The following is a 25,619-nucleotide window of genomic DNA, read 5'->3' as shown; positions in this document are numbered from 1 at the left end:
AATTATATATCTGTGGTTTACTGCTCAATTCCACCTGGCAAAAAGGTTAAAAACAAAACTAAATGGAGAACGGAAACAAAAAAAAGAAGTGAACGTAATGACTGAAAAATTATCGTCTGCCGCTTGTCATGCTTTCTCCCCCCCCCCGAAAAAAAAAGGAAGTGAAACCACCCATTTCGCATTCCGCTTCCGTTCTAACATTTTGAAAATAAAATTAAATAAAATGATGTCTGATAACGCCAGAAAAAAAAACAGAAGAAAGAACGGACACTGCATACGTCATTTCTGACCCTAGGCTGAAGACGAGTTCTTTAATTGGCTGCAGTGACGTTCGGGAGCGCTTCTACTTCACTTACTTAACTGTGATGATACGCTTCTGCAGTCATCAACTGCTCAAGCATTGCGTAAAACCTGTTCTGAACTTCACTTTAGCAAAGTTTGTTTTTTCATTTTAAATAACTTTTCATAGCCTTCGCTTCGAGGATGTAACACAAGAGGTAAGTCAATCATTTCCCGCTTTTCTCAGCTTTCCATCTCGTTAACTTCTTCAGAAACATAAAACCTTTACGTTAGTCACACATTTTTAGCAATTTTAAGAGCTCATTATGAGATTACATCTTAGGGGAAATTTAAAAGCGGAATCATAAAGCTTTTAGTGTAGAATTATAGCTTAAGCAGAATTAGCACCTTAACAAACAAGAAAAATAATATTCAGGAGGCAAATTATAAAATGTGACTTCGTTTTTCATCAGTGTGTGCTTCAAGTTCCAGCTTAAGCAAAATGAAATCTGTGTTAGATAATACTCATCATGAAAGAACTGTCTCTAAAAATTCTTTCCTGAATTTCATTATGAAAGATTATTTTAATTGTAACTTATTTCGAAGTTAACATAAATGCGTATACATAATTTTCCTTTAAAAATATGGATTCTATTTGAATTGTATTTCAAAACATATTAGTTGTAAGCTCTAATAAGTCTGCGACTATGCAGGGGTACTTGTAAAATATTTTAAAACTTAAGTGTAATATTTAATATTCAAAATACTTAAAAGTATGTCAAATAAGTTTTGTTTCGCATTATATACGTATTTCCGATTTTATCTTAATCTAAATCGCTGAATGTTCGTAAAAATTTTAAGTCCACTTAGCGAAATTGTAAGATTTCCTCTAAGAGTTTAGGTAAGCCCACCGAGTAAGTTTTTCAAAAATGCTGTTCTACATCAATGAATCTAAACATCAGTGCACCACAAAGAGCAATGTCTTTGTTAGGCATGAAATGTACTATGCTTTAGATATGCAGTTGATATGAGTAAATGTATTAAGATGTTAAATTTGTAATGCTGTTGAGTAACAATATATTTTCTTCTAATTTTATATTATGCTAATAATGACTTGAGTGCTAAATGAAAAAAATATATTCTCTATTTTGTTAATCTCTTATGTTAGTGGTAATCACTGATTATGGTGTTACTGTGACACCTCAAGCATTACAGTGAAACTGCCTCATTCTGAGTATGATTATAGGTTAAAATAATTTAATAAAAAAGTCTTAAAATACTACGTTTAAAGACTATTGATAAATTCAATTTTTAACTGTAATTTAAGAATATGCAAATGTTTCTGATTTGAAAGTTTTCTCTAATAATGGTAGAACATTACATACCAAACGAACAGTTGTACAATATGTATGAGCATCATTAAGGACAATTTTAGGAGGTCAAAACTGAATACATTGCTCTTAACAATAACATACGTTTTAATATGAAGAACTGCATTCCAATAATCTTCGGCGACTGACTGTTTAAATATAATAAAGTTGGATTTAAGATTAAATTTTTATGCTGAAATATTAAAACTAAATTATGCATTTTGTTAAACTATTTTGGGATAGAATTTTTACACCAATATAATTTCTTAATTTCTATCCTCAGGTGATTGCTAATTTATGTAATAAATCGTAATACAACTTTCTCCGAGAAGAAAATGTTAGCAGATAAACAGTTGATCAATTAATTAAGAAAATACAGCAAACTCGTAGCCAGAGGGTGCGCAGACTATATTGCCAATATCGATGAGTGAATTCCAATGTCTTTTATTTATTACGTTAAAAAACTATTGGTTATTAAAAAAAATCAGTTTCGACAAATTTGCCCCTAACCTAAATTCTCTCAGCAATCGCCATAATAAAGTCCTCACTGAAAGATTTAATATATTTAAGTTTTTGGATTGTGAAGTGAACGAGGCACCATAACCAGGTGTAAGCCTTGCTTAAATATTATAAATCACGGCATGATTTAAAAGCAACTCAATTATGATTATCTACATTAAATATTAACTGTTTGAAAAAGTACAAAATTTTGAAATACCATTAAAAACAATAGCTGCAGTTAACAGATCTCTTTCGAATACGGATAACAATAAAACCTACAGTTAGAAGGCACAAATATTTCACTACTAAATTGGTATGCGTACGCTAAAATTTTTTTGTTATATACCGCAAAATACCCAATTCATTCTTTCATTACAAATTACTTGGATGAAAGTTAAATTTCCTCACAGAATTCTGTATATTGGTGTTTGTAGTGCCACAACAAATTGGAATCCATTAATACTTCAGCTAGTTCACTTCCATTTTAAGTAGAATCTGCTGGGTTTTTGCTATGCGACAGGTACATAAGTACTTTGCAGGCAGGTACCTCACAGTTCTTGCATCTAAGATACTGAACGGAAGGTCAAGCATCTTAAAAAACCGTTCAAGCGCATAATTAATGAGTATTCTTAGTTATTTAATCTTATGTTAATCTAACTTTGAAATGTAAAGTGTGTTTTTTTTAAATGTATATATATATATATATATTTTAAGAAACTTCTAAATTACAAAAGACAGATGTTAGTTATTTGACTATATTTAAAATATATATGTATATCAGCATGAATAAGAACATAATATGTACATAAAACAGATCTAACATCAGTAAAAGTCAGGATATGCATCGTAGACAAATGTTTTTTCGGAGAAACGAGAGATGACCTTTCGCTATTGAAAAAAATGTATCTTTCGACGTAATCTATGAAAGAGAACGGGAAAATGTTGCGATAGTTTTATAAATGGGATGTTTCCTGTACCAAAATAACGGAACTAAATTTTTAATTTAACAATAAATACTTTTGAACATTCCTTTCTCACGCCTCCTAACAGCCAAAAACGTGTTCATACTAGGTTTTCGAGACGCATAATTCATTTTATGGTAGCCCCTAATAGCCGAATAAGTAAGACCACTGAATGCTGGTAGTTCGACTCAGGTTCAGATCTCAGCTATGTGCTAGGCAGAAAATGAGTTTTCATAAATAAAGTGAATTCCAAACCAATTTTTCCTAAGAAAATATTACACGAATATATATATATATATATATATATCTTTTAGCGCTCTCCAAGGGCCGAGCGGTCAAGACCATTGAAAACGGATAATTCGGCCCGGACTGAAATACCTGCGAATGTGTGAATTCATCTTAATGGTTTTCTCCATATATAGAAATACCTCTCCGAATGTATCCTTTCTTTTAAACAGACGCATTCGCATGCTTTGCCATTAAACCAAACCTTACCTTTACCTTGAGCAGATAGTCATAATCCACTAAATCCACGTCATACTAATTTTTGTTGATTTTAATGTGAGATACATCGCACTTTTAACGGCCGCATATTATATGTAATATTTTGTTAAACGGAATGAGCAGTTAATTTAAGACTGCCATTTCTTTTTTTCCTAAGTTTGTTCCAATCATTATGAACATACACGTGTTTTCATACTTCATATTCCAACTACGGCCTGCTAATGCCAGTGGAACTTGGAATGTTAGTTGCACAAGTTATTGTGGAATATTTTAGCAGCAAGCAGAATCGACTTTGAAGCCGATCTTTGTGAACTCTATTCTGTTGAAGATCTGGCGAGAAAATTTCAAGTACCAAAACTCCCAATGGATGTTTTAACTATAACTAATTTAAATCGTATGATTGTTTATTATATGGTAATTGTGAAACGGTAATTAAATTAATGTAGCAAGAATTTTGCAAAGTCACATTGTGAAAATTTCGCAATGCGTTAAAATATGTGGATGAATATCACAAACAAAACATTTCTAAATCTGAGTTACTTTGTCACTCTTCCGATTGTAAAACTTAGTTTTATCTGGAGCTATTGAGGCCTTCTGTATCACCATACCTTATGTGCAACTAGTGAAAGAGTGGTTAAAACCGTTGAATGCTGGAATCTCGACCTGGGCTCGATCTCAGACGAATGGGCTGGCTGCATAGTTAGTTTTTCCGTACGTACAGAGAACATGAGCCAATTTCCTTTAGAATGTTCTCTATGAAAGCATTCCTCGCCCTAGCCAGGTAATTCCCATATGCTTCATTATATTCAAATTACCTAACATATCACCAAATCTTTTGCTGAACGCATCCCTCACTGCTATTGAGCGCCTGTTGCTATCCCTTGCACTAATATATATATAAAATATTCATGCCATGGCAAACTTATTTAACGAAATTCGCGTGTAGTGCATTTATTCGCATGTAATGCATGTTTCGGTTATAGTGCAGGAAAATACTAGAAGTCTTTTAAATTGTGATGTTTTTCAAAGAAATTTTGAACAGATAGCGGGTTTTCATCGAATTCGGTGAGCCTTAGCGCTTTATGTTGGTAGAGTTTTGGTTATGTTATTCATCCATTCGTGATCTATCTGATGGTGTATTTGACGTATTCTTATACTGTAAGAAATCTAAGCTGGAGATCAGTATGGCCATTCACTAGACGCTAGTAATGAATGGATAATGGTGCTTACGTGTGCAACGTTAAGCAACGACCTTAAAAGAAGTCGCCATTTTTTAGAATGCACTGAACTCTACCCTGCGTATAACAGTTCTGTTTAATAAGCAACAACATTTTTTTTTGTATGCGCTATTTTTTCAGTATTCCAATCTCCAAGAGTTTTTATCAACAAATCGTATTTGTCTTAAACTCAAATTTTAAAATATCCGCTTGCGATATTCGCCTACTGTAGGAGAGACTACTGTGAAATTACTACAGGAATATCGTTTTTTGCGGTTCACCAGAGGCCGAGTGAAACTGGCTCGCAATGTGTATGCAAGAAAAAAGAAAACGACTTAGACCGGGACTTTCCCTTAGAAAGTCATCCACGAAGACATCCGTCTCCTTAGTCATATAGCCCTCTAGTGCTTAGCCATAATCAAACCAAACCAATGGTTTTTTTGCCGCGAAATCGCTAAAGTGAACAATCGCTTTGAATCTCTTCTTAAAGCGATCGCTATGAAATTTCCCTCAGATCAAAAACCAAAAACCCGCTTGTAAGCTGATTGATTTTCCAGACAGATATATAACTGAAATAATAAAATATCTCTTATAAATATTTATTGCATATAAGTATTATATTTGCAATCATTTCATTCAGCATTTGTTTAATCTGTGTTCCAGTAAACGTCATACATTTATGAAAACCAGAACTGTTTTTTTGCGGTAAATAATTTGTCCTTGAAAAGTGTTTTGGAATGGTTTTGTAAACGAGATGAAAAGGTGATAAAATGTCATTCTGTCTTCCTCATTATCATATGCTTACGAGAGAGCAAGTATAAAGCTATTGAGAAACTGATAACTTATGGATAGTGAATAATATTTCCATTTAAGGTAATATCTAGTCTTGCGAATTTATAAGAAACCACTACATGTGACAAATTTTCCTTTTTTGATTTCATAACACCAATAGCCTGGTAATATTGCTATCTAATCGGTTTTTATTCTCAAACTAAAAATCGAGTTTTCACTTGAAGAAAGAAACATTCTGAGTCTTAACACTTCGAATGTCCAGTTTGTTACGCAGTGTTATATCTTTGCATTATATATAATTATGCTTCTCTTCTTCCTGAATTCAGAGTAATGTAAGTCGTTTACTTGCCTTTTTTTAACATAACTGAGGAATAATTATAGATTAATGAATCGAAGTTAAATAATTTTGGCTTTAATATTCTTAAGGGTTTTTGTGAAGTTACAAGTAAAACCTAATTGCAGCTGGGATACTTTTCACTAACATGTGAATTTTTAGAAAATAATCGAACTTAATTTGAGGAAAGTGTAAAATTTTACTGTAAAGGATAAGCTTTATTAGTAGTAACATTTGCAAACATTTATTATGAGACATCATTCGGTTTCATAGTACTTGTAAACGAAATGCTTTTCTGAATATAATTTTGCTTGTTTTTATCGCTTTATAGCTGCTTGTAAGACTTTTTTCAATCTCTGAAATCTCGGAGTATCTCGGAAAGTCAACAACACGAAGTTTCGTTACTAGTTATATCTCGTATAGAAATAATCTTTATCTATTTACATGCATAATATACACACATAAATGGAACAAAAACCATTTTCCATAAGTACGGAATACATGAATTCAGATGAAACACGTACTATAAATTTAACTGCATTAAAATGTTTATTAAATTAAAACGAAAAATAAGTTGAACGTATGTCTTCATTTATTAAAGCATGAAATGCAAAAGTAAGTTTCCTTAACCTCGCATTAGTTTATTAAGGCAAATCATGCTTAGGTATCGGGAGGGGCGTTTTCATAAAGGACGTTTTAAGAGAAATGGCTTATATTTCATACTAGAGGTGAAGAAAATCAGGAAACTGCCCTTCCAATATTGTGTAAATATATCTATACTAGATGACCAATTGTTATTTCTGATAACTTTAAATTTGAAATCGTACGAAAATTTAGTTTCGTCACTTTCCATTGCTTCAAATAAAATACATTATAAATTATTGAAAAAATTATAATAAATAATGCACTATCATCTTCTATTTTCGAGCAACTGTGCTTGCGATCGTGCTGTTCCGACAGGATAAACTACCGTACAAAAAGCGCTTGTCAAGGTTTGTTGGTTACTTCAGCGTCACCTTCGTCATTAATATTTGTACTACATCATAAGGATTAGAAGTCATTTGGCTAATCGTACAGCATGCTTATTACTACAACAGAGCACCATTTGTTAACCTTTCAAACACCCATGCGTTCTGTGATACTTATCTTGAGTCTAATATCATCGTGAAATCTGTCATGCTTATTACCAGCACCTCAGATAACCCCGATTAGGGAAAACCTTGCTTAAATTACCGCAAATAGAAACTACTTTCACTTGCAAGTTATTTTTCAAGGCCTATGCTGTGAGCTATAGTATACCGTCGATTGCACTCTGATATGTAAAGTGGAGAATTAATTTTAGTATAATGGTATGAAAAAGGCGAAGTGCTGTAAGGAAATGTACGTGTAATCAAAACCTGCCCAATATTGAAGCAGAGAATGCTGCTGGGAAATATGCCTAATCCTTTTATCTACTCCATTCGAGTAAACAATGGCTCAAATGTATTAGTGAAAAATCAAAACACAGAGGAATGTATGAAATAATATCCGTGTAGGTAGGTAAACACGAATGTTTTATTAAATGTCATACGTTATAATATGAGTAGCACACGATCTTTGATTGAAATGTACATTTAGAAGTCCATTCTGCATAATTTATGGTATCAGTGTTAATTGCCTTGGTATAGGAATTATTATTGAGCTTACTGATGAAAGATTTTAAGTATTTGTAAATAAACTAGGGATTCTCCCTTAATTTTACTCCGGAAATCATTTTGAAATGTTTGTAACTTAATAAGCCGGCTTTTGAATATGTACATTAGGCTGGGGAGGCACAAGTCACTAAAGGACGAAGAAAGAAAGTATGAATTTCCCTTTTCCTTGCAAGATCCAACGTTGAAGATTTAAGAATGTTATGTAATAATAAAACTCCTGTTACTTTGCTTATTGTAACCAAAATGTGTGGGTTCTATGTGAGGGTGGAGTTAAATCGTAACCTTTATTTTAAAGTATTAATTCTTCGTCAACATTTTCCTGCGATGACGACCAAAGAGCAAAAGTTTAGATACTGATGTATTAATGCTCGTTCATTTTTTGTACCAATTTTGCCTCGTGCATTCACTTTTGTGTGCGTGTTTTGGAAAATCTAAGGTCCAGCGAGCAGGAAGAAAATTGCTGTGTCATCAGCGCAAAGCTGCGATGATGCAGTTACTCTCATCATCAAACATTGAGAAGTTCATAACATAAACAACGTAGAAAATTGGGCCTAAAGTTGACCCTTGAGGGACGCTAGCATTAGTACTTCTGCTCGTCAATAACTCCTCAACGGAATATAGAATAATAGGAACTCCTCAGTTGAACGTTCTGCTGGTGATGAAAGAATTTGAGAATCAATTCGCGGGTGATGCATTGATGTCTTATTCTGGTGTATGGCAGGGAATTACCCTGCACTTACCAGGTCATTTAATGAATCCATCTAGGGGCCTAACTCTTAACTTCTTCATAACTGTATCACTATAAAAGATGAGAGCAAATGGTTTGGTACGCGAGGCAGTTTGCTTCTGAGGTCTCACTGCCTGGTTGAGAGTGCAGAATACTGGCTATCAAAGTTCGTGTCAAATCCAGAGCTTCTTTATGATCACGAAACGTCAGCAGTACTGTAAATTCACATGTGAGTTCAGTAAACTATGTACAATATTTACAAATAATGCACTTTCAATAAATCAAAGAATGCAAAAAAGTATACAATTTGCTGAAATTTCAAATTCAAAAGTCGTGTTCAAGACACAGTAAAAGAAAACCAAATGATTTATCAGTCTGATGAGGAAATTAAATATAGTTTAAATTTACTGCACTCAGTGGTCGTTGAGGCATGATAGTTCATCAAAGCACAGTACAAAATATGGCTGCTGAGTATGAAATGCAGTTTGGTAAATGGCTGTCGACTCACGTGATGATGCTACTGTGAGTTTGCAGTTTTTAAGGAGAATGCTGCAAAGGGCTTGATGATTTCTTTAACTTCATCTAAGATCTCCGCGGGTGATATCAGGAGGAATGAGCTGTTAAGTAAGATCATTACGCTAGATGAGGTGAAAAGCTTTGTTTACGGTCAGCATAAAAATACCTTAGTTTGATGCCTGTGAATAGTAGTACTGATAAACTCTACTATACGAACCGGCTGCCATAGTTGTAAATAGATCTCTACGGAATCCGAGTTACTGATTTCGTAGTGAGCTCAGTATTAAATCCAGGCATTTATATAAAATTCCTTCAAGAATTTTTCTGAGCCATGGCAGTAAGCTAATCGGCTGATAATTATCCGCGCAGAGTATTATCATTTCTATGCTTAGGGATGAGAATAATGGTAGCATATTTCCACGTCGTCAGAAACTAGCTCAAACAAAACAGGCGTTAAAAATATATCAGAATCTGGAGATACAGTTTTCCAGGAAGATATTTCATGATTTTATTTGGAATATTGTCCTTGTCGGGTTTGCCATTTTGAAATGATGTTGCTAATTTCCATTGGGTTTGTGAAGGTGGGAGATGTTATTTATATTAGTTTTAAAAACATTTTTCAACTGAGTTATTGACATGAGTAGTAAATTTTTCTTATTTTTAAAAGGCTATTTTTTCATTTTGCTTTTGAAAATAGTTCAGGTTCTTTTTTTTTTTTTTTTATTTTTAATGTGCACCCAGAAAGCACCATCCTCTCTGTTTGAATTGTCAAGTTTATTGTTCCATATGGTTGTTTTACTCACGTCAGACTTTTAATATTCTGTAGATGCTAAACCTGGTACTATATTATGATTGCTAATTTGTGGCTGAAAGGGCGAAAATACTTCGTATTATCTTACATAAGAAAGATACTAAAATATTAAGGTCTTGGGAGACTTATATTTCCTCTTGTTTTATTTTCATTAGGGCATTTTATATTACCATCTTATTGTCATAAAATTTGGCATAAAACTGTTGAATTGACACATGTTCAAAAATAAGAAACCAAATATCAAAATGCATCTTGCCGTACAGTATCTATGAAGCTTTATTAATTTTTTTTTGTTGCTCACTTTTTCGATATGAATACAGATATTTTGATTATTTCAGACTGAGTAGATATTTTGTTTAGTTATATAAAATCTTATATATGAAAACACTAAACGTAGTTTTCACTATTTTTTAATAGATTACGAGAAATTTAGTCTTACGAAATAGGGAAATATGTTGCTGATAAAGATTTTAATTTCTCCTTCATCAAAATGAGTGAATGAGTTTGTAGTAAACGTTTTTAAACTGGTGTTATGTGTAGCTGATATCTTGAAATTCTTGATTTTTAAGTAAACATTATCTATGCCTAAAAACTAACAATGGTTAGATTGCTTTTAAGTTGATATTTGTAACGATGATGCTGTCTTATTTGATTTCATGAAATATTTTGCATTCATATTTTCTTAATAATGAAATTAGAAGACGAGAGCGATATTAACCCGAAATAGTAATTTAAATTTAGATTTAGTTTTGAAATGGATGAATGTTACGAAAAGGAAATATGCGTAAGGAATTTTGTAGCACTTTTATAACTGATTTAGCTTGTTAAATACTTCTACTGAACACTATTTGAGGTAGAAATTCATACATATTTTTAGTTTTATTTGTATTGCAATTAGTCGGATAGAAGAAAACGCTAGATTGGGATGTACTAGAAACGTGCCAGAGAACTAAAAATTTAGTTCTAGATCTAACCAAACGTTTTTGTGATTACTTATCTCACTTAACTAATACTAAGCATCTGAACAAGTCCTCGAATTTTACCGTACCACATGATTGTCACTGTCATTGGCAGTCTTAGCACCTTATAGTCTTAGCACGCTTTGTCCTGTTCTGTTAGTGTTTCAAAAGAGAATGCCCTGCAAGACGGGTTCAAGATCCTCCCATCGATCCAACCAAGCCACTCAAACGTACTTTTGGCTCACCGTGTAGTGCTTCCATTCTGCAAAACACTACAGTTATAAACTTCCGACCCTTCTTCAGGACTGGAACCGGGGCCCAGCAGTATGGCAGCGAGCAGCACTACCAATCAAAGCGGTAGCATAAATGTACGAATATTGTTCACCTTAAACGCGTGTAATTTGATATGACTTATTCGTGGAGTTGCTGGGGATCGCGCAATGCCATACTTTGCAACTGTTATTTTGTTTTCACACTATATCACCTCCTGAAAGTTTCGTGGCGATTGTCGTCAGGAAGTTTGGTCGAGCTGATGAGATCGCCGAACTCTGGTAGCTCGACACGTGTTGAAATCCTAGCAGCAGCTGGCTGCGTGGAAGGTTTCGCTCTTTCCCCATGTATAACGTGAATACTAGCCAATTTCCCTTAAAGGTCTTCCACGAAAGTGTCTTTTTCCTTTAGCTGATATAATCAACGTCTGCTTTGCCATAAGTAATTAACTCAACCTTACGCTGAACTTCACTTGTGTCATATAATTAAGTTTCTTTGATCACTAATTTACTTTAGAACATTTTCTGTCTATCCAGGATTTGAAATACTTCAATTAATATTTTTAATCGAATAATTTTATGGCTATTTCGAACTGTTATATTGTGACACATATGTTATATGTTGAAATTTTACCATTTTAGGAACAGAAATACAAGTGCATATGCTGTACACATAGAACGTAAATTGCAATTCGATATTTATCTCGCTTAAGGTGTTATTTTTTCTGGTAAAACCTATGCGAAATGAACAAAAAAATTTAATAAACTAAAAATTGACATTTATGAAAAACTAAATATCGCAGATTAACTGGTCTAAAATTTTTCTCTCTCCATAGTTTTGGACAATAACTTCAGGTAGAGATTTGGTATCTTTCAAGAGGCAGTACGTTGAATCTTTAATTAAATTTATTATTTGATTTTGATAAAGTTCTGTGCCGTCGACATTTATAATATTTCGATCATTTTACTGAAACTGGCTGAAAATGTTTTATTTTACCGTTAATAGGAAATCGTTTTAATATCATTCTTCTTAATTTATTTCATTTTGTTAATGTCACCGATTTGACCACTTGGAGAAATATTTTGCAATAGTTCAAAAATCTAAATAATCGTCCAAAAAAAATCGAAATGCAATTTTCCTCAGTTGTGTAAAACTCCTGACAAATTACACCTCCGCTTCAATGGCGTAGTGAAATAACCTTCATCGGTTTACTTCATTTCCTTCTACGTAAGAATTCCGGAGGAACTGTTTTCAACTTATGTTTTTGCTCACAAGTTGATAGTGTACGGAACTGGATGTTTCAAGAGTGCAACTTCATTTCTGGATCGGAACTTCTCAACAAAACTTGAAGGCCTTCAGTAAAATTTTAATTTTTATTTTACGTAGGCGTTTCAAAACAGGCAAATTCGTGACAAAACGTAAACAACACGGCTGTCATTGCAAAAATTTGGTCTTGCAAGCCCACGCTTTGCAGCAGTCGTTAGTGGATTCGCTAGTGTATTTAAAACCAAATATATTCAAAACGAATGTGTTTTTATATTTTTTCAGAAAACTGTTAAAAATTCAGTAAGTACTTAATTATAATTATTTTTAAATTACTCAGAACTCTCATTTTTATTCTCTTTCGCTGGTTATGCCGAAGATTACGTTGTGATCAGATATTTGGTAGCCGAATAAATTTCTGGAAAACAATAGAAATTGCTGTTCGCAGTATCTCAAACCAAAATGTTGGTATTTTATACAGCAAAAAGACGCCTTTTATAATTGTTTAATTATGCTCTTAATCTATCATTTAAATAGCACTAAAAATATTCTCAAATAAAATTGTACTTAGAAGTGGCAACCGTGGTGAAACGCAGGAAAGGAGGTACTCCTACAGCGTCGGAGAAGTCGGTCAAGAGAGGAACAAAAATAATTAAAATTAATTTAAATAATTAAAACTTAAATTCAATAAAATATAAAGAGATAAATAAAAATTTAATAAAGTATTAAATTAATGAGAGTTAAGTAGTGAAATAAAATTACGAACCTCTTATTTGGAACTGTCTGAATTTAAGCCCTGAGTAAGAAATATACTATTTGAATGGACGATAGAAACAAATAAGTTTTTTTCCCTTCATACCAAGGAAACTAGAATAGTTACTGAAAATAGAAGAATTGCTAGGAAATGGTATGATGGTATAGAATGAAATTTTAATGAAGATTTTGGTATTTTTCCGTTCCGCTTGCGCAAATCTCGCCAAGCAGACTTTATTGGCGATAACATACAGTATACACATAACAAATGTTAGTTCTAATAATTTTTTATTTTGAAGGCATAAACATTTTAATATCGCATAAAATTTTGTAAAATGCCAATAAATAAAGGCAATAAATTTGAAAAATAGCATTAGTTTAAGAATTTACAATGCTTTCATAGTTCAACATCTCGCCGGCTCCTATCACGTGACCCCAAATTATCTCATCTCACCTAAACTACGCTACAAAAATCTCAGTAATTACCTACATTAATTTCAAGTTAAATCTTAATTTGGAATACAAGTTTAAATGCAAGAATTACTTCAATTCGTACGAATAGCTTATGTAAAACCGCAGTGCTTTATTTCGCTAGTGCATTCTCATCAGAATTGATGAATTTAACACTTGACCTTGCCTTTTCTATATTTTCGCCTTTGGGTGAGTGGTGTGATATAATCTTGATTGATTTAATAACCGCGAGTGGCCTTAGGGCATAAAATTGAAACTATCTGGTAAAACTTCTATGTAATTGTATGCCTGTATTGAAACAATCAATCTGATAAGAAATGGCTGCGACTTGTTGCGAAAATGAGGTGTAAAAGGTTACCAGCTAGGAAATTCAGTTTGCATCAGTTGTACCATTATTGGCGACTTTAATCGCCTGCGGCGGCAAAACGGAAAAGTACCGAGATTTTAGTATTTACTAAAATCTTTAGTAATAGTCTTTGCTAGTAAAATAAAGCCATTTAGTTTCAAAATACCAAGACATTTTATAATAAAGTGTGAAATGTATATGTATACAATTTTTAATAAATATGCTTAACATTAACATACTTATTTTCCAAAATCATCTGCGATTACTATTTTTTATTACTATTCCATCGGTTTTTGTACATTATTTTCACTTGCTGGTTTTAATTTTGCTACTTCTGTCTATTGAAACGGTTTTGTAAGATAATCAACATGGAAGTAATTTTAAAAAATTCAGATTACAAAAATATGTTGAATAATTAAACTCGTAATTAGACAAGACTATACAAACGTGATTTCAAGGCAGATTACATAGCTAAAATAACTTGGGTATTAACACCCAAGTGAGAAGTTGTATTCTCTTGGAGATCCCTTGAAATTCAAAGCTACAATTGAAGGTATGGCCGCATAAACCTAGATAACCAAGACCAGCGCTATACTTTCTACGTCCCCAGTGCTGCCGCACTGGTTATACCAGCTGTAGCTTTGGCGATGGCAGGGAATAAGGCAGAGTCGAAGAGTTTTTTTGGAAGGGTAATCAGCATTGCGCAAAAGTTGTCTTCGCTTTCCTGAGACAGGCCTTGGTTACTTACTGTGATCGGGTTGGTTACCTAATCGCCACATCCATGGATTGATTAGACAAACTAAAATTTAATTCAGTGACTGACATCAGGCTGACAACTTAAGGACCACACATATTTCGGTTTGATTGGCCAAGTGCATAGTGGTGCATATTTTAGGAATAATTTGAGTTCATAATCTTATGTATATGTACGGCCCACCAACATCCGTGAAAAGCTAGGAGTCATAAAATTTGTATTATTTTCATTGGTCATTGTATAATGTTATGCTGAATGAAAAAATGAAATCTTGTTTAAGACAGTCTTTGTCAGACCAGCGGTGTGGATATCGGATTGGAGCGGTGATGATCGGCAGAACTAAAAGCGATTTAAAATATATAATTTGTTTCCAACATGACAGCATGATGGCAGGCACAATGAGCCTTCTCGAATCGCCTCGATCACTGTATCCAAAGAGAACAATGCTTATTTCCTAAAGTTCACCAATGTCCGTGTTATAAACTACAGTATACACCTAGGAGTATAACGGTATTTCACAGTCGCAGAAGTCATTACAAGACGTAAGAAACTAACGTTGATTTAATAAATTTCACCTAAAAATCGTTGTTGAGCAAGTTGTTTCTGGGGGGTTTCTTACGGGCCAAGTTCTGTATTTTATTTTGCCGCAGTGAAGGATATAATCGATATCCGGATGTCTTCTAAATATTTCAATCGGCTCGTATCCCGGAGGAAGTGGTAATAAAATTTGCGACTGGTTATGATGCATAGCACCTTTTATGGTAGCACCTTTATAGTTCCAGAAGTTTTCGTGACCTGGGGAGGGAATTTTAGTACGTGAAAGGATATCTTGATCATCTACATCAGCAATATTTTTAAGCTTTCTGGCTTTTTCTAATCTTTCCTGCAGATCGTATTTACCAGTTGAAAATGCCGAATTTCCGGAAGTGTCACAGCGTGAATTGTTACTATCTGCATAATTATGTTTAGTATAAATCAACATTTGATTATCAACATCATCAGAGATTTTAGGACTATTTACAAAATTTTCGCTCATACAGCTGAGTTCTCCATTATATGTCTGAATAGATTTCATTTTAGGTTGCGTGTTATTTTGCTTTCTCTGATAACGAATAGTCTTCTTTTTGAAACTAAATATAGTTTTATTTGTTAAAGATTTTTTAGATCTTTTGGTTTTAACTCTGTTCTTTTCTTTTTCCTTATGTGACTTGCTTGAAGCTGTGTAGAAATACAAAGCAATTAAAAATACAAGAAAACATAAAATACCAAAACTACTAACTGAAATTATTAAGATATTTTCCTTCACTGCATTTAGGTTTTTAAGCAGTTTTGAGTTATTTTTTCCGAAAGATTCTTTTCCAAAAATTTCGCTGCTACTAGGTAGTAAATTTGGTTCTCGTTGACTTCTTTTTTGTTTAACATTCGAAATCATATCCTTGTTGCTGTCCTCTGCATCGTGATCTCTCATTATCTCCTTTGTTCTATGACGGAAATCTTTATTCCTAAATATGACATTGATTTGTTGTTTCCGTGGAAATGATGCTGAAATCATATTTTTATTTAAAAACTTGGATTTCACAGCACTACTCTCGAGTAGAAGCACTCCATTAAAGGAATGAGTTCCTCTTACCATAGTATGTTCAAAATTGTGTATTTTTGATTTCTGGTTAAAGCGAGGGTTAATTATTAATTAACCCTTTATGTACTAAATCATTATGCAGCCTTGGTTTGAAAACAATTCTGTTAATTTAATTTTACGAAATAATATTTTTGCGTTAAAATTTACACACTTCGCAATCAGAATGAGTCCAAACAAACAATGAAATAAATCAGCTATTTTCTGACTTTTCATTGTTGGCTTCTTCTCTGAAGAATAACAATGCTGCTTTTAGAATTATTTTTAATTTATATTGTTGCTTGCAGTAATTTAATTTCATTAAATGTGTAACAATGTTCTTGAGAAATGTGTCGTCGTCTTTTAATTCGAAAATCATTTATTCTCCTATCTGAGGAAGATTGTGTAGGGCAGGAAAACGGTAGTATGTGAATTGGAAATGAAAATAGAAACCGAATAAGTAAATTTTTTTAAAAAAATTATAAATTTAGGAACAAACTTTATCTCAAAGTTTGAATTCGTATTTATCTTACAAAATTAACTAAAGCTTGCGCCAGTCAACTCATAGCATTCTTACAAAATCTAAACTGACCTAGATTAATCGGAGTTGCATAAAACCAAGACGAAGATCTCATAAGAATATTGTATCAACTCTTGATCGGTGAAGAAATAAAGACCAACAATTACTTTTCGAAAACCGTATCAAAGAATACATAAGTTTAAAAATATCAATCTTTAACATAATAAAGAGTATTTTACATATTTAAAAGCAGGCATTCATTTACTATAATATACCGTACAGGCACTGCCTTTGAAAAAAGTATGATCATATGATTGTTATTAAGATTTCGCAGTTATTCGACGTTTCTCTGCTCTAAGCCGGGTTCAACCAGGTTCTGGACCCGACAAACGGGTTGGTTGTACTACTATGCTCGTTTTTATAGTTTTCCTTATGTGTAATGCCAGATATTTTCTCGTAGGAAGTTCTCCACGAAGGCATCCTCTCCGCAAGCAGATTACCCTCCTGTGATTTCTCTTAGCAAACTATTCCTTATTCTATACCTAAAGGTGTAATATATTCACACAAGAACATTTGGTATCAAATCTTTTCGGCTTATGTACTCGGTATTTGGACAACTTCGAAATTACCTTCTGCGCTTGTACACAATAACTGCAAAGAATTCAAAAGTTGAAGAGATATTTGATTTTAATTTTGTGAATTAGATGTTAATTCTTGTGAATGGGATGGATTAAGAACCATATATTTCAATAAATAAATAACGAACGTGGTTTTCAGCTTTGTTGTAGCAGTATCGCATTTGTTTTAATATCGCCTGATTCACCAGATAATTTAATAACTTACGTGAGAGAGAATTATATTTAAACTTTAGGAAACCTTTTGGTTTGTTGATCAGTTTCAGTAGAACAATAGAATTTCTGCCTAATGTGAAGGATCTCTCTGAAAATTTCTGAATGAGGTAAATTCGTTTGCATTCATGTTACCTCGAAAACGCTCTTGCAACTAGCTTATTCATTGAAGCTCATTATCGTATCAAGCTACTTCAATGAAGATTTCAGCACTCTTATCCACATGGCCAATGTTAATTTTCGTACTTATAATATTAACGCAAACAACTTGGCGCAATTTAGCGATTTTCTGCAAAAGAATACGAATGACGACTTATAATTTCCAAAAAACAATTGGATACATATTTTACATCTTAAAACTGAATATTTATCCTAAAAATAAATCAATAAACCTACTTATGACCAGGTTTTTTGTTTCATTTGTTGTGGTGACCACTTTTAGAAAAGATTCAGGCTTTTACTTGTTCCAAAACAACTTATCTATTTTGTGGCAAAATACTCTATTTCAGCAGAAATGTAACTGCAGTTTCTTCTGTTGGAGAGAAATTCCACAAGAGCATATTCGTGTAACTCGCATATTCACAAAGCTTACAGACCGTTTCTTCTACTGTTTGGTCCGATTGGTTAAAACAGGTAACGTAGGGTTACAGAATCTTGTACTTCGCGACTATGATTCATCGCCTATACTATTTGTATATCAGCCTTCTGTACCGAAAAGTGTGCGAAAGCCAGTGGCGAAACTGCAGTTCAACGGTAACGAGGTAGAAAAAATTTCTCGGATTTCTAGATCGCCGTTTATATCCCCGCTCGTGAGCTTTTACGAATTCTTCCCTGGACGGATTTGTTTTTATCCTCACTTTATTGAATGACTTTGTCATTATTGGTCTTTTTACCTTCGGGTACGGTGTTAAAAATTTAACACCTTCATTTTCTCTATTTTTGTTAATTCTAATTTTTCTTATTTTTTTATCACTGGTAGTTCGGTCCAAGGTTCGAATCCCGCGAACGGGCTGGCTGCATGGGCGTTTTCGTGGTTTTCCCCATGTGTAACGTGTATACGAGCCAGTTTCCCTTAGAAAGTCCTCCACGAAGGCATTCCTCCTCTTAGGCAGATAGCCCTAGTGTGCTTTGCCATAATTAAATACACCACACACAACACCTTATTTTTTTATCTACTGGTTTGTACTTTTTGTAGTAGGTACTAGTAGCAAGATTATGATCCACGATCCCGAAAAGCGTTTCAATAGAAACAGAGCATAATGGAATAAAATATAATTTTAGTTATACTTACTCATAATTTAGGCTTAAAGAATAGGTATCCGACGCCCTTAAATGTTTATTGAATTGATTGATTGTAAACACATTTTCTTGCAAACAATTATCGTACTTTTAACAGTTTAAATTCAAATACAAATAAACTATTAATAAGATCAGTAGGTTATTTAAAATATATTTCACACAATTCCCCGTAGCTTTCATTCATAAAATAAATTATCGAATGAAATAAAAGTTTCTCTTCGCTGTACTGAAAGCCTACAAGGTTTGTTTGGCGTTAATTACCACGCCTACAAGACGATAACTCGCCATTCCAAATATGACCGACAAGCAGATGTTTCATTCAATGAAAGAGCAGACTGTAGAAAAAATGGTCTGCAGGTTTTATGAATGTGCGTGTAACTCGTAAAAAAGAACTATGAATTTAAGCATTACTGACATTTTTGTAATAGTAATCTTTGAAAAACATGCTATTCCTTAACTTTTGAAGGGCAGTTTATTGTGACTAACTTTCTTTGACAATGAAAGCATGAATTTTTTAAACTATGCTTATACACGACGAATATTAGTATTAAACATTAAATAAAACCATGCTCTGTTCTTCAAAGTTTTCTGTAAAATAACTTAATTGTATAAACTGTGAAAATTCATTTTAATATCCAAATATATTTACTTTTACAAAAATCACCTTGCAGATCAGTTTCGCATGAATCTATTTCCCAGGTAACAAAATAATGACCGAATTATTAAAGCTGAAAATTGGTCCTTTCAAACTTGAATTCCTGGCAATTTAACAGACTGCATGGATAAGAGTTTTGCGAATTCCTCATGTGTAAATAGGAGCCAGCAGTTAGAAAATTCTCAAAAGCATGTAGCGCATTTATGGAACATTTAAAAGATGGAATTTATTCTAGAGATAATAATTAAAACCTAATTTAATAAATAAAATGAAGCATTTAAATACAAAGAAAATATTTCAGTTATAAAATATACAAACACTTAGTGAAAGATATTACAAATATCAAAAAATAACTAGGGACATCAAACTTGAGACGCTAGTAGAATTAATGCATCTATATTTTGAGTACGCTACTAAAATCTAGAACCCGTATTTTACGTATTTAGAGATGTATGTTTTTAAAAATTTTACCTTATTTAGATGGTTTCAATAAATTTCCAAACCTCTGAACTGAATTTTGGGAAATGGTTGTTTTAATTCAACCTAGCGCCGTTCAAAGAACTGAATTAAAATTATACCAATCGTTTTAAATTCTGTTACCAAGTATTACAAGCTTTTTGGCCCAAAATTTAATCTAAAATGGTATGTCAGCGTCTATATTTTAACAATATGCAATGATAAAAATTTTAATGATTCTTATTTGTTTTTCAGATTGGCCACTTCGTCATCCTATTCTGGAATCTTTAATTTTTGAACTGGAAATTTGAAAATAACGTAATACTGCAAATCAAAATGAAAAGAGGAAAATCCTTTCTTAAATTTTTAACTTTCACATTTGCGTCTATATTGAATGTACATTCCCTCGACTACAGTGATTTAGAAGCCATCGGCGTAGCCTGCAGGAACCATGACAGTTGCACTTCGCCGACTAGACACACATCATTTAACGAAACAAATTGCGAATGTGATCGCTCATGTTCGATATTTAATGACTGTTGCATTGACTCTACTTACCGGTCATCAACCAGAGGCTCCAGCTCTCAGTGGAGTCGATGGACTTGCATGCCTTTTGGAAATGAGCCCAATACGGGAGTTTACGTCGTGAACAAGTGTTCTCGCGATTATTCTGGAAGCCAGGAAGTACAGCGCAAATGTCAGAGTGACGATGACATCAGTGACCCTCTGTTGTCCGTCCCTGTGACAGACGCATCTCTACACGTAACTTACAAGAACAGATATTGCGCGGAATGCAACCTTGTTTCCTCATCTAGCCTCACATCGTGGTTGATTTTGCTTAACTGTGAAAGTCTCGAATATATCTCAGAAGCCACCGACAATTACATATGGAGCAACCTCAAGTACAGGTCCGACTTAAATGAATGGGGGGTGGAACTCAACAATGACACTGAGCAATTTCATTCATGTAAACTGATTTTTGATATGCCTTCCTACGTCAGGAATGACGTCAGATTATGCCGAGCAAATATAGTGTCCACCTGCCCCCCCAGCTGGAGGCGACTTCCAGTGAAAAGAGCTTGCGAGTCGTATTTGGCGATGGTCTACAAGACTGGAGATGATGATGAAGCTTTCAGGAATCCACATTGCGCGCTCTGCAACGGTATAAGTGTGGACGCTCTATTTTGTGATAAAGGAATTTCAGGCAAGGGGAGGAGGCCACTATCTTTCGCCCTTTTACTGGACATTAACCAAAGCGATGGAGACCAGGTGGGGGTATCCAGACAGCCAGTACCTTCTTGCTCGTCTGGACAGAAATATGATCCATTTTTCAAGAAGTGCCGGCCGCTTGTATGTGCTTTGCCAGGGTACTCCATGGTAAATGGAAGGTGCGTGAGAGGTTAGGGTGCATATAAAGGTTAAAATGTAACGCACTCTCTCCTTTTCGAAACTTCCAAGTGTTTTTAATGCTGCTATCAAACTATGTGCCAATGTCCATTTCTAAATACACGTTGGAGCTATTTTAGTCAAGTTGAACTTGTGCTACTGATATATTTTAAATGAAATACTTATGGAACAACTTTTCCTTGTATATATCTTCAGATTATCCAGTTACATTTTTTAGCATTAAGGATTCCCTGTTTTTGTAAAAATGATTTTAATTTAGGGAAAAGCTTCAGTAATAAATTGAAATTTTTGTTAAGCATTTTACTCATTTCAGAGATAATTGGATTCATTAATTATTAATACTAGTTTATATTTAGAATTATAAACATAAAATGTTTTTTCAACATTTTTTATTTTTTATATGTTTATGTGTGTTCCCACACATGAAAGCACGTCAAAATAGGTAAACAAATCTAAAGGAACTGGGTCTGTGATGCTGAGACAAAGTTTACTGATATTTTGTTTCATGATAATTTAAAATAACCTTATACACTCATCAAATATATGCAAAAATGCTTTGTTAAATAGAAAATGCTTTGTGCGTACTTCCAAAAGTATTTCGAATCTCTAAAATTTTAAACTCAAGATAGTTTCCTAATTGAATGAGATAAGAATTCCAACAAATTGATATTTGTGAGATTTTCATATTCTTCACAATTAACTTTAAATTAATATTTCCCGGTTCTGTTTTATAAGAAGCGTTACTACGAGGTGAAAAAACCCGGGTAATGCGAATCATATTATAAATATTCTCCAAATGAAGTGTTCATTATTGGAACATTTGTTTTCTGCATCTATTCCACGCTTGTGTTATGAATGTATGTTCCTAGAATTCTTCTTTTTATTGAAATTTTTCTATCATCCTCTGAAATTAAGAGTTCAATGGTCTCTATAGATTATATGGAGTCGCAGTATTGAGTACAATGCATATGATTTTGAGACACAACACCTGAAAATAGATAATCCCAACTTTCTTAAAATTAAAAATTTTTTAAAAAGCTGGAAGGAAACGGACCTAAAGTCCGCACGTTCATGAAAATAAGTGCACAAAGAATTATTTTCTCAATGAGGCGTTTTATTTGAAATCTTCTAAATGATCTATTTTTATGGAAGACGAAATTATACGAAAAATCTTAATAGTGTTCTTAAAACAATGTTTGGGGCGCAAACGAAACCAATAATTATTTCTTATAACTTTTCTGTCAGATTTGATATCCTGAGAATTTTTTTCTTACGGAAGCTCAAAGCTGATCGCCATTTTGATTTAGGTGTATTTAAGCCAAATCCCAGACATAACAATACTAACTTTAATTAATGTTCTAGCGAATATTCCAGTGCTTAAGTGCTGGTATATGAAGTAGGATTTTACTTCGAAGAAAGAAGCCATCTTTAATTGGTTGATTTTGTCCGGTTTCGTTTAGATTAATTATTAAATATAATAAAACCTTAGACTTTTGAATATTAAGCTTAAATTCATTTGCTACCCAAAATTTTCCTTTAAAATCAAATTCATAAGGAAATAAATACTCTGGCCGTGGATTCTGTCCATTTTTAAACTCGTATGTCAGATGTGATATTTCGTCGAAAAGTACGTCGTCTTAAAATTCTAGGTAAGAAAAATTCTTTTTAGAAATTTGTTAAATGATTAGAACTGAATCCAGAAAACGAAATTTCCATGTAAAGATGAAGATTATCATCACACGATGCCGGAGTTGAAAGTTTCGGAAAACTGGTATGAAATTTAGCGACATTTTCCTCATCTACTACTTAAAACAAAGTATGTTACAAATATTCAGAAGGCTTCTTTAGCAAAGATAAACGGTATTTTTCAACATCGAAGTTTTTAATGTAAGATATTTAGCAATCTATTCTGTCAAATTTGCTTCATGTCAAGATGTTACCAAGCAAAGCACATACATGTATCAAAATCCATTTTCTAATACACTGCAATCGCAAACCATTCGAAACTGCATATCCAGTTTTATTCTTTCAATTTGGTGATATAAGTTGGAATATCAATAAAACTTAACCCATTTCTACTTGAAACCAAGAAAGTTGTAAATTTTTTTTAATCTTATAGCAGTGAAGCTTAAAGTTATATGTTGTAATCTCTTCATTCTGTAAGTTAAGTACCGTCGCTGAATATAAATGATTTGTTTTAAATCTTATTATCTAGAAGCTTACAATCAATTCTATATCTTCAAATTACATAATATAAAGTTTGAGGTATTTCAGAATTTCAGTTTCATTACATTTTGTGTCCAAACCCTCGAGCAATGTATATTCTGTGCAGATTTCCTTACACATAATATCCAAATTATTACAGCGCATCTTACTCATCAACTGTTAACCAACCAACTGTTTCTTTATTAAACTACATTGCCCCCTTAAAAAAGACATTAATAGCCTTATACACGGTGGCTCATGAAAAAGAAAGCCTGCATGCAATATGACTAAATGGATGCCATCTTTCTGGTGAGGTTTTATTTTGTGACATGAAATTGCCAGACAAGGAGTAGACTGCGTTAGAGACCACTGTTATGTCCCATTTCAGGATTTTCCAGATATAGCTTTTATAAAAAATCGGCTCATTACAGCCTTTATTGTACATATTCTCATTCTGGGTTTTTCATTCATGATCAACGCCCGATATGCTTGTGAAATGACGTCAGAATGAAGTTCCACCCCTCAAACTTCATATTCCGACAGTATTTAAATATATTATTAGTGTTACACAGCAGTGATACCAATTATAATACACGTGAAAATAGTTTGTATTTGACTATAGTTCAGTGTTTGTTGCTTTCAAATACGGCCGCATCGATTTCTAAAGAATAATAGTGATTAAATTTGAAAATTCTATACATTTAATGGAGCAAAAGTGAATTTTTTTAGTACTGAGCTAGCAGGAAATCTAACTTTAAAACAATGTTCCAAAGACTCATAAAATCGTAATCTATACTGGCTACCACATTTCTTAATAAATGGATTCATTATTATATAATTTGTTTTATTTGCATGTCATCCCAGAGGTATGGATATTTTATGCACGCAATGTTACATGTCATTATACCGCATGATCCGAATTTCTATACTATCGGCGTATGAGAGAGACTTAATATAGCTTTGCTGTTAAATTATGAAACATTTGTCACTCTCATATTTCTTACATGAAACCATGAATTCTTAATATTTAATTAGTGCTTCTACAATACTCAATATATGCAATTCTCTATCAAGATCTTTTTCATAAACTAGTTTCTTAAATAAAAGTTTGAAAATTCGATGCTAATGGCATTAAAATTTACACGTTTTTGAACTTAACATTCCTAAACATTTTAGTGCGCGTTCTCCAATATTTAAGAGCTGGAAAACTTGTTTAAAAATTCAACACAGTTGTACAAGGATTTTACTAGTAGCTTTTTAGGATACCATACTCATCTTATGTACATCTCTAACATTTGTCACTCTTAACCCTAAGCACGTACTCTCCAGTTATAAATACTGAATATAGTCGGGTAGATTTAACCTTTTAACTGATATATTTAGAGACAATTTAAGATTTCCGCTTATTTCCTACTGACGAAATTAAACTGCTATATTTGATCAAAATTAATCTAAATTTTGATTAGTGCTTTTCAATGGGTGACTCGCATTAAGAGACTATACTGCAGGTAAAACTAATTTCGCTTTTTAAACATCTTATGTTGCATTCAAACAAGCTATAAAGTCGTTAAGTCTTAACATCTCACGCTATTTGTATTGTTATTAATCGAAAGGAACAAAACGTCAAATAAATATATCAGAACATTAAAATTTTATAAAATACAAAATCCTATATGAAAGTATTAGCAGCGATGACTCTGCACACGACGTATCTGAATTTACATAATAAGTAGATATGAATGCAGCACTTACTGTATAGCTACTCCAATCAATCGCATATAGTTATTCTTTATCCAGGATGCAACCAGCGATGCTGTAAGGTACCGAATCCTTTCGAATAAACACTGTAATATGCAACAGGAAATTCATTATTCCTCTGTTCGTATACTGCAACAAAACTGTGTCAGCAAATTCCCTACTGTCGGAAAAACCGTTGGAGCAATGTATTCATGCACAAACCTTTCTAGTAATGCGATATGGGAATTTTATTTCTTCTGTGTCTGGTAGTTTCCCTTATGTGTAAAACACGTCGGCTATAAATTAACGATGATTTTTAATTAATACCCATCATTATAAATTTTCTAGGATATT

The 25,619-nt window shown here is 33.1% G+C and overlaps 2 protein-coding genes across 3 annotated transcripts in view; one reads left to right on the top strand and one right to left on the bottom strand.

The window, feature by feature from the left end:
• The window catches only part of LOC118183921 (uncharacterized), a 158,346-nt gene extending 133,042 nt beyond the window's left edge, over positions 1–25,304 (bottom strand). Inside the window, exon 1 of the mRNA XM_085823463.1 lies at positions 25,281–25,304. The gene's annotated coding sequence lies outside the window, so the exon portion shown is untranslated. The remainder of the gene's footprint in view (positions 1–25,280) is intronic.
• On the top strand, positions 325–21,618 carry LOC118183920 (uncharacterized). Of its 2 annotated transcripts, none has more exons than XM_035353534.2 (2): positions 325–497; positions 20,172–21,618. In XM_035353534.2, exon 2 carries the CDS (start codon positions 20,253–20,255, stop codon positions 21,318–21,320), a length of 1,068 nt encoding a protein of 355 aa, XP_035209425.1. In that variant the 5' UTR covers positions 325–497; positions 20,172–20,252; the 3' UTR covers positions 21,321–21,618. The 2 variants fall into 2 exon arrangements, with proteins under 2 accessions (XP_035209425.1, XP_035209426.1); XM_035353535.2 differs by lacking the exon at positions 325–497 and adding an exon at positions 5,820–5,957.
• Positions 25,305–25,619: the final 315 nt, after the last annotated feature.

This window comes from Stegodyphus dumicola, chromosome 9 (genome assembly GCF_044657685.1).
Source record: "Stegodyphus dumicola isolate Sdum_Otavi_A_Nest chromosome 9, ASM4465768v1".
In the NCBI taxonomy this organism is placed as follows: domain Eukaryota; kingdom Metazoa; phylum Arthropoda; class Arachnida; order Araneae; family Eresidae; genus Stegodyphus; species Stegodyphus dumicola.
The sequence above is the reverse complement of the archived record's forward strand: the minus strand, read 5'-3'. Positions and strand labels throughout refer to the sequence as shown.

What these genes read in the sequence shown, in the direction of transcription:
- LOC118183920 (XM_035353534.2), top strand. Translation starts at nt 20,253, where the DNA reads ATGAAAAGAGGAAAATCCTTTCTTAAATTTTTAACTTTCACATTTGCG.